The sequence below is a fragment of the Macrobrachium rosenbergii genome, chromosome 51, assembly GCF_040412425.1.
Source record: "Macrobrachium rosenbergii isolate ZJJX-2024 chromosome 51, ASM4041242v1, whole genome shotgun sequence".
NCBI classification, from domain to species: Eukaryota; Metazoa; Arthropoda; class Malacostraca; order Decapoda; family Palaemonidae; genus Macrobrachium; species Macrobrachium rosenbergii.
The window spans coordinates 74466435-74480423 of record NC_089791.1 but is presented as its reverse complement, the minus strand read 5'-3'; the positions used below and the strand labels follow the sequence as shown (position 1 = coordinate 74480423).

At 37.3% G+C, this 13989-nt stretch overlaps 1 protein-coding gene across 1 annotated transcript in view; it reads left to right on the top strand.

Moving 5' to 3' along the window:
* LOC136833490 (uncharacterized) overlaps positions 1-10068 on the top strand; it is a 63396-nt gene extending 53328 nt beyond the window's left edge. The window contains exons 3-5 of the mRNA XM_067095707.1: positions 4474-4665; positions 7387-7623; positions 7956-10068. Coding sequence (XP_066951808.1) covers positions 4474-4665; positions 7387-7623; positions 7956-8138 — 612 coding nt within the window. The 3' untranslated portion in view covers positions 8139-10068. The remainder of the gene's footprint in view (positions 1-4473; positions 4666-7386; positions 7624-7955) is intronic.
* Positions 10069-13989: the final 3921 nt, after the last annotated feature.

Below are 13989 nucleotides of genomic sequence, written 5' to 3'. Positions count from 1 at the left end.
TGCGTGTTCCAAACGTACCAATGAACTGTCATGGCGGAGGTGGGTCATTGCTGAGCTAGTACACTTTCCCCACGACGGGTAAAGCAGTACGACATCTCGGCAAAAGACTTATACCTCTTGATGGCTCAATGGTTTACGCCAACTGGAGTCGCTGAATAGGCTTTAAATCGGCGGGTTACTGTGTCCCCACGATTCCAATTCATTTATCACTTATATAAAAATTCCTTCGCGACAATTCTCAACGGAGATATACCGAGGTAATGGATTTCGATATTAAGCGACATTTGTAGCTTCATGATTGTATAAAAATCACGGTGTGATAAAAATTTCATAACAAGAGCTGCATGTTCCAAACGTATGAACGAACTGTCATGGCAGAGTCAGGTCATTGTCGAGCTGATACACTTTCCCCGGCTCCCGACGGGTAAAAGCAGTCGACATCTCGGCAAAGACTTATACCTCTCTTGATGGCTCAATGGTTTACGTCAACTGGAGTCGCTGAATAGGCTTTAAATCAGCGAGTTCGTGTCCCCACGATTCCAATTCATTTATCACTTATATAAAATTCCCCCTTCGGCGACAATTCTCCAGCGGAGATACCGAGTGGCGTGGATTTCGATGATTGGGCGACATTTGTAGCTTCATGATTGTATATAAATCACGGTGTGATAAAAATTTCATAACAAAAGCTGCGTGTTCCAAGCGTACCAATGAACTGTCATGGCGGTGGGTCATTGTCGAGGCTAGTACACTTTTCCGCTCACGACGGGTAAAAGCAGATGCGACATCTCGACAAAAAGACTTATACCTCTTGATGGCTCAATGGTTTACGCCAACTAGTCACTGAATCAGGCTTGCGTCGCGGGTTCGTGTCCCCACGATTCCAATTCATTTATCACTTATATAAAATTCCCTTCGGCGACAATTCTCCAACGGAGATATACCGAGGTAGCGTGGATTTCGATATTAGCGACATTTGTAGCTTCATGATTGTATATAAATCACGGTGTGATAAAAATTTCATAACAAGAGCTGTGTGTTCCAAACGTACCAATGAACTGTCATGGCGGGGAGGTGGGTCATTATCGAGGTTAGTACACTTTCCCCTCACGACGGGGTAAAGCAGTACGACATCTCGGCAAAAGACTTATACCTCTTGATGGCTCAATGGTTTACGTCAACTGGAGTCGCTGAATAGGCTTTAAATGCGCGGGTTCGTGTCCACGATTCCAATTCATTTATCACTTATATAAAATTCCTTCGCGACAATTCTCCAACGAGATATACCGAGGTAGCGTGAATTTCGATATTGGCGACATTTGTAACTTCGCGGATTGTATATAAATCACGGTGTGATAAAAATTTCATAACAAGGCTGCGTGTTCCAAACGTGCCAATGAACTGTCATGGCGGAGGTGGGTCATTGTCGAAATAGTACACTTTCCCGCTCACGACGGGTAAAGCAGTACGACATCTCGGCAAAAGATCATACCTCTTTGATGGCTCAATGGTTTCGTCAACTGGAGTCGCTGAATAGGTTTAAATCGCGGTTAATGTCCCCCACGATTCAATTCATTTATCACTTATATAAAAATTCCTTCGGCGACAATTCTCCAGCGGAGCCGAGTAGCGTGGATTTCGACTAAGCGACATTTGTAGCTTCATGATTGTATATAAATCATGGTGTGATAAAATTTCATAACAAGAGCTGCGTGTTCCAAAGCGTACCAACGAACTGTCATGGCGGTGGTGTCATTGTCGAGCTAGTACACTTTCCCGCTCACGGCGGGTAAAAGCAGTCGACATCTCGGCAAAAGACTTATACACCTCTCTTGATGGCTCAATGGTTTACGTCAACTGGAGTGCTGAATAGGCTTTCATCAGCGGGTCCGTGTCCCCACGATTCCAATTCATTTATCACTTATATAAAAAATTCCCCTTGGCGATAATTCTCCAACGGGAGATATACGAGTAGCGTGGATTTCGATATTAAGCAACATTTGTAGCTTCATGATTGTATATAAATCACGGTGTGATAAAATTTCATAACAAGAGCTGCGTGTTCCAAACGTACCAATGAACTGTCATGGCGGAGGTGGGTCATTGTCGAGGCTAGTACACTTTCCCGCTCACGACGGGTAAAAGCAATCGACATCTCGGCAAAAGACTTATACCTCTCTTGATGGCTCAATGGTTTCGTCAACTGGAGTCGCTGAATAGGCTTTCGTCGCGGGTTCGTGTCCCCGCGATTCCAATTCATTTATCACTTATATAAAAATTCCCCTTGGCGACAATTCTCCAGCGGAGATATACGAATAGCGTGGATTTCGATATTAAGCGACATTTGTAGCTTCATGATTGTATATAAATCACGGTGTGATAAAAATTTCATAACAAGAGCTGCGTGTTCCAAACGTACCAATGAACTGTCATGGCGGAGGTGGGTCATTGTCGAGGCTAGTACACTTTCCCGCTCACGGCGGGTAAAAGCAGTCACGACATCTCGGCAAAAGACTTATACCTCTCTTGATGGCTCAATGGTTTACGTCAACTGGAGTCGCTGAATAGGCTTTTAAATCGGCGGGTTCGTGTCCCCGATTCCAATTCATTTATCACTTATATAAAAATTCCTTGACAAATTCTCCAACGGAGATATACCGAGTAAGCGTGGATTTCGATATTAAGCGACATTTGTAGCTTCATGATTGTATATAAATCACGGTGTGATAAAAATTTCATATATATATATATATATATATATATATATATATATATATATATATATATATTCGTCACCTATGAGAGCGTTATTTTCTACATTAATAGATATTAAGCATATTTTAATATCACATTAATAGATATATATATATATATATATATATATATATATATATATAAAATATCGTTTAATATATATATATATATATATATATATATATATATATATATATATATATATATATATATATATATATATACATACACATATATAATATATATATGTATATATATGTATGTATGAATAATGTAAGTATATCGACTAAAAACTTGAAAACGAGCGAATATTCTCCTCTCTATCTGTCTGGCTGATGATTTATAGGATAATTAAAACCAGATTCCACTGAATTTATACAAAATTTTTAACGATCCATTACACTTGTTTGTAAGTTAATAACCTTAGAACACTTTTTAGTCGAGTCTCCGCAAATTTTACTCTGTTTTCTGTTCGTGGCGAGTACCATGTTGATATATCTTACTCTGAAGATATGGGTATTTTTGTGAAGAAATTTATCACTTTAGTTGGTCAATCTACCACTGCATATTTTATCTGCTTTACCTGTTTGAACACATTGTTTTCCTTTTTTGAAACCTTCACCATGAATAGCTTTCAAAACTTCTCTCATGGCAGTTAACTGAAAGAAAATATAATATCTGAGGACATGATTACAAGTCCACTGTTGATCATTCCTACTATGGTTATTAGTATCAGAGGCATATTCATTTGCATACAGTTGGGTATCAGAGAAAATTTCGTGACAACATGACCTCCTTGAAGACTCTTCCACTATAACGGAACCAGCTGTGTTTTACTTTGCTTCATAATTTCATTTTCATTTAATTTTCCATCCTATCACCTTGTTTCTCCAGATCAAGACCCATGTCCCTATGTAAAATCAGTGTTATGAAAATTTCCAGAGCCAATGTGAGCTCATTTAATGAAGTCTTTTGAGAGACTAACTCATTAGACAAGCACTCTCTGTTTTAGAATTGTGTATTAACAAGCCTTAAGCACATAAACAAAAATTACAAAGAAAAAGCTATTCGCAGAAAGTAATCTATAGTCTGGGAAGAGTGTATTATTATTATTATTATTATTATTATTATTATTATTATTATTATTATTATTATTATTATTATTATTATTATTATTAAAAAATCAAAATACTGAAGTCAGATGTTGAATAATCTGAACTGGATGGGTACAGGGTAGCAGCTCATTCACCATCGGCCTCTGTAACGTCAGTACCACGTCCCATTAAAGGTTTATGTGCGCAGTGGCCGACCTGTCTAATCATCGTTCCTATTTATTCTGTGCCGTAAATCTTCAGCAGAACACAGGATGGAAAAAGTGTTATCTTCCTAGAAGTATTACTAAAGGGATTTCACGGCTTCGAGAGACTTACCTCTGTGTATCTCCAATCTAAGACATCTGTGAATAAGTTTTTCCAAACTGCAAAAGAAATTTACTGCGAAACATGTTACTGAGAGACTTGGCCACTGTCATTTCATATAGTTATGCTGCCTTACAAAATCAATTATTATTTGTTGCAACTCCTTGCATAAATTATCACTGGCTTCGATGGAAATGACACCTTTCTTTCTTTCTTGCATGGTAAATATTATGGTTGTGATCAGTAACGTTCACATTTTATATACTTTGCAATTCTATTTCCCACCATCTGTCTCTTGCAGCGTCGCAGTGAGCGCGATCTACCAGTGTGCGCAACGCCAGCGGAGGCCTGCAACCTCGCCCACAGGAGATACTGGTTGACTCCCATCACCGAGAGGCTGTGCCGATGTGCCGACAAGTCTGAGTGTCCGCTGCACTTCACCAGTCTCAATGACACGCAGTCGCAACACGTTTCTAATCGAGCCCAACTCAAGGTTCAGTATACCGCCAACATTGTATCAAGATTGGACAAATATCTTCTTTCAGATATGAATTACGACAAAAGTATTGTCCGAAGAAGTGGATCAGTATTTCTAGTGATTTCAGCTGAAATGTTCTGATTTTGCTAAAGGTCGCCTGATAATGGAAATCATAGTCATACGAGTGCTTTGCATAAAATTTAGAATTGATAAAATTTATATATATATATATATATATATATATATATATATATATATATATTATATATATATATATATATATATATATATATATATATATATATATATATATATATATATATATATATATATATATATATATATATATATATATAATAAGTACAGATGTCACATACGCTAGAAACACACACGCACACAATATACTGTATGTATATATATATATATATATATATATATATATATATATATATATATATATATATATATATATAATTATGCGTGTGTGTTTCTGGCATGTGAACTCTTGATTTTTTTTATTCAGGTGAAAATGCCGTTACCAGTGCTTGGTGATGATTGGTTGAATGTAATATGTGCGAACATTATCGTTTCAGTTCATATAAGTACTTAGTGACCCAAACGAAAGATTATTTAATCATCCAAATTTCTTCCTCAAATATATCTTGTGCCTTTTAATAACGCTAACAACTTGGAAAAAAAATGCGTTCGTGAGTCCAAAGGTAAATAGTATGTCCGCTGAAGTCAACTTAAAATGGATTTCGGAAACACAGTTTCACGCAGCACATTTTATGTATTTTCCTTTCGTTGTTATGCAGATTGGAACAAATTACATTAAATATTGGGTGAAACATGTAACTAATCAACATTTTCAAAAGACTGGATCCAACTCAAAACTTAGAATTGATGAAAATGACATTTGAAATCTTACGGGTCGATCATTCAAACGGAACAACCATTTTCGGTTTGGGTGAGCCTCACCCAACTTTGGTTCACCCTATCCCTTTGGTCATTTGTATCCTGCCCCTCAGGTTATTGTCATGATGTGATTTTTCCTTTTTCAAATATTTACATTCCTCGCCTAATACCCATCTTGTTTTCCCATTGTCCTTTCTTTTTCCTAATCTTCTGAATCTAACTTTCTTCACTTCCAGCACTTTCATGGTTTTTACCAAGTAATACTCAGCATAAAATAAATTATATATATATATATATATATATATATATATATATATATATATATATATATATATATATATATATATATATATATATATATATATATATATGTATGTATGTATATACGACCGCAGGCCAGTAACCTAAGCGTAGCGTATTTTCTGAACTGAAAACTATTTTGACCCATACAGTTCATTTGAAGAAAATTCTTGCTTTTAACGTACATTATTTAATTCTGTGTTATTATGTTATGTCAATTATGTTTCTTTGATATGATTCATATCTGTGCATAAGGCCTCTAAAGATGATGTATTATGACGAATATGGACATTATGATTCCTAGCCCATATTCAGTCATAAGCGCATTATTGTCTCGTTTTCGTAGAAGACAAAGTGAGAAGAAAGATAAGTTTTCTTATCAGTTAGCGTCGTCTGCGGTGATTATCGTGAAAGCCGCGAAAAGAACCACGGCAACTACTGAATTGCAGATATAGCCATACAAGGCCCACCAAAGTATAATTACTATTATTATTATTATTCAGAAGATGAACCATATTTATACTAGACTGCTTTCTAGTGCTTACTGTGTTCTGAAAGGCCCCAAAAAAACAGGAAACTACGGCCTAGAAAATCAAGTGGGGATGTTCTCCAGCCACAAGAACAAAAGTCTCTTTTAGGACACTGATTAAATGGATTAATTGGTGATTGTTCGTTTTACCTTCCCATTAAGTTTCGCATACAGAAACTTTTATCAGTTCCAAATTTGAAGCGTAATCTAATCTTTATAAAATGTTGATAATTACACGCTGTTAATAATGTTAGTGCAGTTCTCATTAGCCTTGACGGAATATACATAAAATGTTCCGCCTAAAATAGTGTTTACGCAAAACCTGTTTGAAGCCCTTGATTTCGACTGTTTAAAAACGCCTTTGGATTTATGAATGCATTTTTTCAGACAGAATCTCTCAACTTGGTAACATTGTTAACATACATAACATATATTTGAGGGAGATATTTGTTATTAAATAAGCCTTCAGCCGTGCCTTCAGATCATTATTTGAAGTCAACCCTTCTGTTCGGACGTGATATATTTAACTGCTCACCATCAAGCTGCCGAGGCTTGAAAGTTCATTTTTGCCAGATTAAGAAAATAAAGTATAGATGCCACATTTGCATTTGCTCTCGAAGGTGTATATATATATATATATATATATATATATATATATATATATATATATATATATATATATATAGTGTATATATATATATATATATATATATATATATATATATATATATATATATATATATATATATATAGGCGAATCCCACAGGAAAATGACAGGCAATAGTTCAGCACTAAACTTCTGCCTGTCATTTTCTGTAGGAATCGATTATACACTGAAGCCACTTGCATCTACTGTGATTTTTAAGCATATATATATATATATATATATATATATATATATATATATATATATATATATATATATATATATAGAGAGAGAGAGAGAGAGAGAGAGAGAGAGAGAGGTGTATAAACTATTTCCTTTACTGCAGTTTTGCAGTCCAATTGTGGAGGAGCTGCCGCTGTGTGCTAACGGGGAGCCGGCGCTGAAGATCAAGAAGGTTGAGCGGAAAGGTTCGCCTTACCCGCCATTTGGAACTGTGAAGACGGAAGGCGTGGACACTCATTCGACGCTGCTGTGCCACTGCCCTTGGCCCAATCGGTGGACACTGTCGCAAACAACGACCACTTCGCCAACAGAGACATTCTTGCTTTACACCTGCGACCAGGTGGGAATTCGGAGAGTTCCTTGCCAGTAACATTCAGCGCGTTCTTTTCTCAAGCACAATTATTTCTTTTCATTCTGTGTTCTAAAACTAAAGCTGGTATTGAAAGCTTAGCAAATTCATAAGCAAATTTCATAAAATGACTGGTCGTACTGTCTCTTGTATTTGATATATTTAGACTACTGTACAATGTAAGAATTATTCTCTATTTTCATCCATGAAAGAAATGACACTAAAATAATTCCCCTACGAAATAATATTGTACTTTTCATTCTGGAGTATAAACGCTGATGAATCTAATATAATTTTTTTTTTTTTTGTACCAATCGTTCCAGTTGCCAAAATGCAAAACGGAAGAAGAATGTGGCCACATTCGAGCAGACACCCTCGAGAGTTATTACTCATGCTCGTGTCCTGAGCAGCACGTCTGTGTGTTCGAGAGGCCGCAGAGAGCGGCCTTCACTTCGGAGCTTCATTTCGAAGGACACGCCTACACGGCACAGTGCACGCCCAACTGAATGTCTTAGTTTGAAGTCATCGTGTCTCCATGCCGTCATGATGAAAAATTCGCTGAAATCATGTGTATCTGAATGACTGAGTGAAGAACCTGATGGACTTGAACGTGAGCAGGCATCGTCACCTTGAAGGAACTTTCAGTCGGAAAACTCAAGTATAATTACCTAACGAAAAGAAAATGGGCATTTTCAGAAATATTAACACTAAACAAGCACGGGTCAGTTTCTGTCACTGTCACTAAAAAGAATGTTGCGACACTAGTCCCAAAGAGAAATTCATTCGGTTCCTTTTGTGGACAAGGAGGGTTTCATGCAAAGACAGCGAACTTAAAGACGTACAAAATAGTTGGCCTCTTTTACGAAATATCAAAGAAGTATCTGCAACACGTATCCTGGCGTCCTTCACTCGTGGTCAAATCTTATTTCATCGATTTACGACTAAAAATGTCTTTGTGAAATAAATGATGATAGTTCATATCCTTATTCAACGATGATATAACAATTGTAAAGAAAAAAAAAAAGTATTTCCACAAATTCTTAACTGAAATACAAATAAAACTGACATTTCAAAGTCACAGAGTCACAGGAAGAACGATTTAGATCTGTACTGAAGTGATTCCTCCGTGAGAGGCGCCGCTTTCGAGACAAATGTGAAGGACCAGCTCAGTTGTTGATTTACCTTCGGTGGAGTTTCAATACGAGTGTATGTAATAAGATATGAAACGGACAAGAAATGAGACACACAACGTTCAGCGAAAATGGAATTAGATAGGAACTGATAATCTCGAATGCTTGTGGGACAAGGCAATACAAGTACTGTAGTATATTATTATTATTATTATTATTATTATTATTATTATTATTATTATTATTATTATTACAGTGCAGTAACTGGCGCAGTAGGTTCACAAATGGGCCGTGGAATTTAATGACAACAGCGGCCCACATTAATGATGAAAGTTCATATGGATTCAGTATACTGTTTGCTTGAAGTCTGATTCTGTAATTAACACAAAATATTAAATATGTGAATATGCTGCAATTTCTGTTAACGGTCAAAATCCTGAAACCAGGTTGCAAGAAAGAACCACAATGAGGTTTTTAAATCAGACTTTATTAAGTTATTTCTTTGCTGTTACAAAAAATCATACTGAATCAATGGCCCGGGTGACGTTATGGAATACCCAAGGAGGTACCTAAACATACACAACCAAAATTATAAGCCATACTGGCAAACTTAGTAATGATTAATTACAGAAGGTGGCAAATATACGAGTTACATATTTCATTACACGTCCAAGAAGCATATAAGTCGAATGCTCGGTTTTACCAACGTAAAAGTAACTTTTTAAAATAAAAAAATTAACAATGAGGGTGAATACTGTCTACACATACTTTGAATTGTTCAAGGTCAATGCACAATTTCTTGACTTTGGTTGTTGCAAACTCATGTATTATGTCATCCGATTCAGTGATTTCTCTACTTCCTCTTCCCACCCAACAGAAATATGGGCATGCGATTGATTCTGATGACCGCTGAAACATTGTGATATACAATGGAGGGGAAAGGAATACGGTTATCCTTTGAGTCTGATGGTTAATTCAGCCTTGTAGGGATCAACCGACGTCGCAGTTTAGGATGATGAGCATTCCTCTTGACAGCTTGCTGGTTAACAGCAACCATTTTGCCCCTATCGTTCCTATTATCCTAAAAAAAAAATCCATTAACAACAAATATCAAACGTCTACTGTACATAAAAAGCGGTTATTGTGGGCAGCTAACATTTGTTCTTAGGCGTGTGTATACTTATTTGTATGAACGAGTATTGTATGCTGCCCTTTGATTAAACATGTTCTTTTTATGTCTGTTGACGCTTAGAATCATCTTCTGTCTTGCCTGTTCGGAATTTTCGATTAAAGAAAACAATCATGACTTGAATCCATGGGCTTTCCTCTAGACCAGTGGTTTTTAACCCGTTTCAGGTCATGGGCCACCGCCCAATAACAATAGTATCGTGGATCATGTCTTTTTTTATTTAAGATAAATAAAGCATTAACAATAAACATTATGGATTGAAATATCTTACTTGCACAAGATTTGCAACCTAGAGATGGTCATTATATTATCTGAATAGGAATAATACAATAAAATGAATGTTCATTTATCTCTCTGGATAAAATCGTTCTTACTGCATTTTTAGTGAATTTAAAAAAATATATATATATATACCAATCTCCAGTTTGTTATCAAATATAGTGGACGTCCTCTGGACCACCCAATATGAATCTATGGACCACCAGTTGAGCACCACTGCTCTAGATGAATGTTTGTGAGATCCTTATTCTTTGAAAATGAGAACAATTTCGTTTCAAACCCATACCCAAGTTTAGAAGACCAAGTATGGTTTCCCTTGGTCACCGAAGTTACTTTTTTATTTATGAGATCCAGTGCCAACTTTGCCTTCAGATAAACGCATTTATGCTTGCGTCCATAATATTTTTTCTCTTGAATTTGCCATGGTCAAATATTTTTCTCTCTCTTTTTCTAAATTCAGAACATGAATTTGGCAGGCATGAGCACTTATCTTAAATTTCCTTTGGGTACGTTCGATGCTAACAAATAATTTGCAGCTTACTCATGTGTTCTGCGCATTCCAATATTAATAACGGTGGTTCAAATTCAACGACGCTATGAGCTCTAAGAAAAAGATCTGCAACAACTACAATACGTTTTAACTATTCGCGGTATAACATTGGAAAAACATAAACTGTGAACATTTTTTTGCAATCGCTTCGTCAAAATTCTCTCTCCCTCTCTCTCTTTGTTTATGGAATTTTTACAGCATTTCCCACATGCTAATGGTAGCCGGTCTTAATATGGAATGAACTGAGCTTAATTCCTAAACCCAAGAAGCAACGTATCTGATAAACCCAGTTGGTTTTTGTAATTTATCGTAAAAATTTTTCATAGCTATCAGGCATAACAAGTTTTCTATGAGAGTGGTGTCTTGATTTATTGTTATCACAAAAATAAATAAGTTATGAGCAAGTTGAAGTTTGTGACCTACAGTCGGAGAGGTTAGGCTCTGCATGGATATATGGGGTCTTAATTCTACATTGGATCTTGTAAATCTATCAGCTATTCCTATAACAAAAGATGAAATATCTCTGTGTACACTTCGATCTAGTTTGCATACCATTGTTTGACATCTGCTTGCTTTATGAAGTATAACAGGGTTGGTCTTTCTCATTATATATATATATATATATATATATATATATATATATATATATATATATATATATATATATATATATATATATATATATATATATATATATATATATGAATCTTTATCACTTAGTGATTTATATACAATCATGAAGCTACAAATGTCGCTTAATATCAAATTCATGCTACCTCGGGAATATCTCCGATGGAGAATTATCACCAAAGGGTAATTTATAAGTGATAAATGGATTGGTACTGTCGGGTCGCGAACCCACGACACAGAACAGACTCAGCCACTCCAGTTGACGTTACCACTAAGCTATCAAGAGAGGTATAAGTTAATCCCAAGTTTTCTGTACTTATTTTTCCCGTCGCGAGCGGGGAAATTGTACTTAACCTCGGAATTAACCCACCTCCGCCATGGTAGTTCATTGGTACGTTTGGAACATGCAGCTCTTATTATGAATTTTTTATCCCACCGTGATTTATATACAATCATGAAGCTACAAATGTCGCTTAATATCAAATTCACGCTACCTCGGGAATATCTCCGATGGAGAATTATCACCGAAGGGGAATTTATAAGTGATAAATGGATTGGTACTGTCGGGTCGCGAACCCACGACACAGCACAGACCCAGCCACTCCAGTTGACGTTACCACTAAGCTATCAAGAGAGGTATAAGTTAATCCCGAGTTTTCTGTACTTATTTTTGATATTAAGCAACATTTGTAGCTTCATGATTGTATATAAATCACGGTGTGATAAAAATTTATAATAAGAGCTGCGTGTTCCAAACGTACCAATGAACTACCATGGCGGATGTGGGTTAATTCCGAGGCTAAGTACAATTTCCCCGCTCGCGACGGGAAAAATAAGTACAGAAAACTCGGGATTAACTTATACCTCTCTTGATATAAACTTACACCAGTCAACACATAGCTAAAACAGTCTTTTTGGTCAGTTCAACGACATGACCACCACTTCTCACTAAATGCTCCCTAACCCAGTGTATTGTGTCCATTGACATGAGTTCACAGATGCGTCACTGTGAAAGAAGAAACATCTCACATAAATAAACAGAAAAGTTCATTGAAATGACATGAGTAAACTGGCAATAAAAAGAATCACAAAAAAAATAAACTGGCACAAAAAAAAACATAAAATCTGAAAGCAAAAGGAAACATAATTTCACTCAGACCTGTGAAGACGTGTAAGGACTGGATTGAGTGACATACTGGCTGGGTGTTTACTGGTTCATTGGTGGTTTCTTACTGAATGAATGTACAGAATCTTCGAAGTTGTTATTGGCTGCTGCGAGCAGCAAAGTAGTATCTACACACAGACAGGGCAAAACAGAGGTAATGTTTCTAACATCTGTGTTTGTCGGCAGACAAACATATGGCGATATTGAGAGACATAATAAACGTACAGTGATAAAAGATATATCAATGGAAAGGCCAGGAAATTCCACATATGCCCAATTGCATGAGATTCGAGACAGATTAATGAATACAATACAGTAGCATAATGTATGTGAAATGGCGAGACATTTGGCATCTTCACAAACAGAAACATACATACAGTTTGATACAGAAGATTTGGTGGAACATTATGAATACATGATTAGAATGCTTGCATGGCAATGCAAGTGGTGGTGATTGTACATAAATCAAGTCAACAATGGTTAGGGAGAAACAGACGGAAATATTGTATGGGAGAAGTTGCGTTTCTTGAGGGAAAGAAAACGGGATGCTCTTGTTTTTTTCTTGTCCCCTCCGATGGATGACGAACACACACGTGTGCTCGAAAGAGACCGCGTTCGGTGCGATGGGTCTCTTACAATACTCCCCCCAACAAGCAAGGCGTCGATGTGGAAATCGTCTTGCTGACAATTGGAATGGGCGCGAAGGGCTTGGGCTTCGGGTGGGTAGGAGGCTGAAGGGCGGCACCGGCCAGCAGGAACTCGAGGAGGATGGTAGCAGGTTGAAGGATGACGTCAGATGATCCTTCGGTAGCCAGCTCGAGGGGGACAGCAGTAGGCTGAAGGATGACGGTGGCTGATCCTTCGGTAGCCAACTCGAGGGGGACGGCAGCAGGCTGAAGGATGACATCGGCTGGTCCTTTGTTGGTCAGCTTGTCTGGTACGAGTTCGGGGGCAGCATCAAGCTTCCTGGAGGAGGCATCTAGGGCTCTGGTGGTGGAGTGGGTCATCTCGGAGGGTCAGACATTTATTGAAGACTCGGGAACAGTGGGAAGCGGGGAGGCTGCAAAGGGTTCGTTGGTGCGTGGGTCATCATCTTGGGTCGGACATCTACCATCGGCTCCTTCGGGTCACTCCGGGATCACCAGTGTAAGGACGGGATTGAGTGACATACTGGCTGGGTGTTGACTGGTTTATTGGTGGTTCCTTACTGAATGAATGTACAGAATCTTCGAAGTTGTTATTGGCTGGTGCGAGCAGCAAAGTAGTATCTACACACAGACGGGGCAAAACAGAGGTAATGTTTCTAACATCTGTGTTTGTCAGCAGACAAACAGATGGCGATTGTGAGAGACATAATAAAGGTACAGTGATAAAAGATATATCAATGGAAAGGTCAGGAAATTCCACATATGGC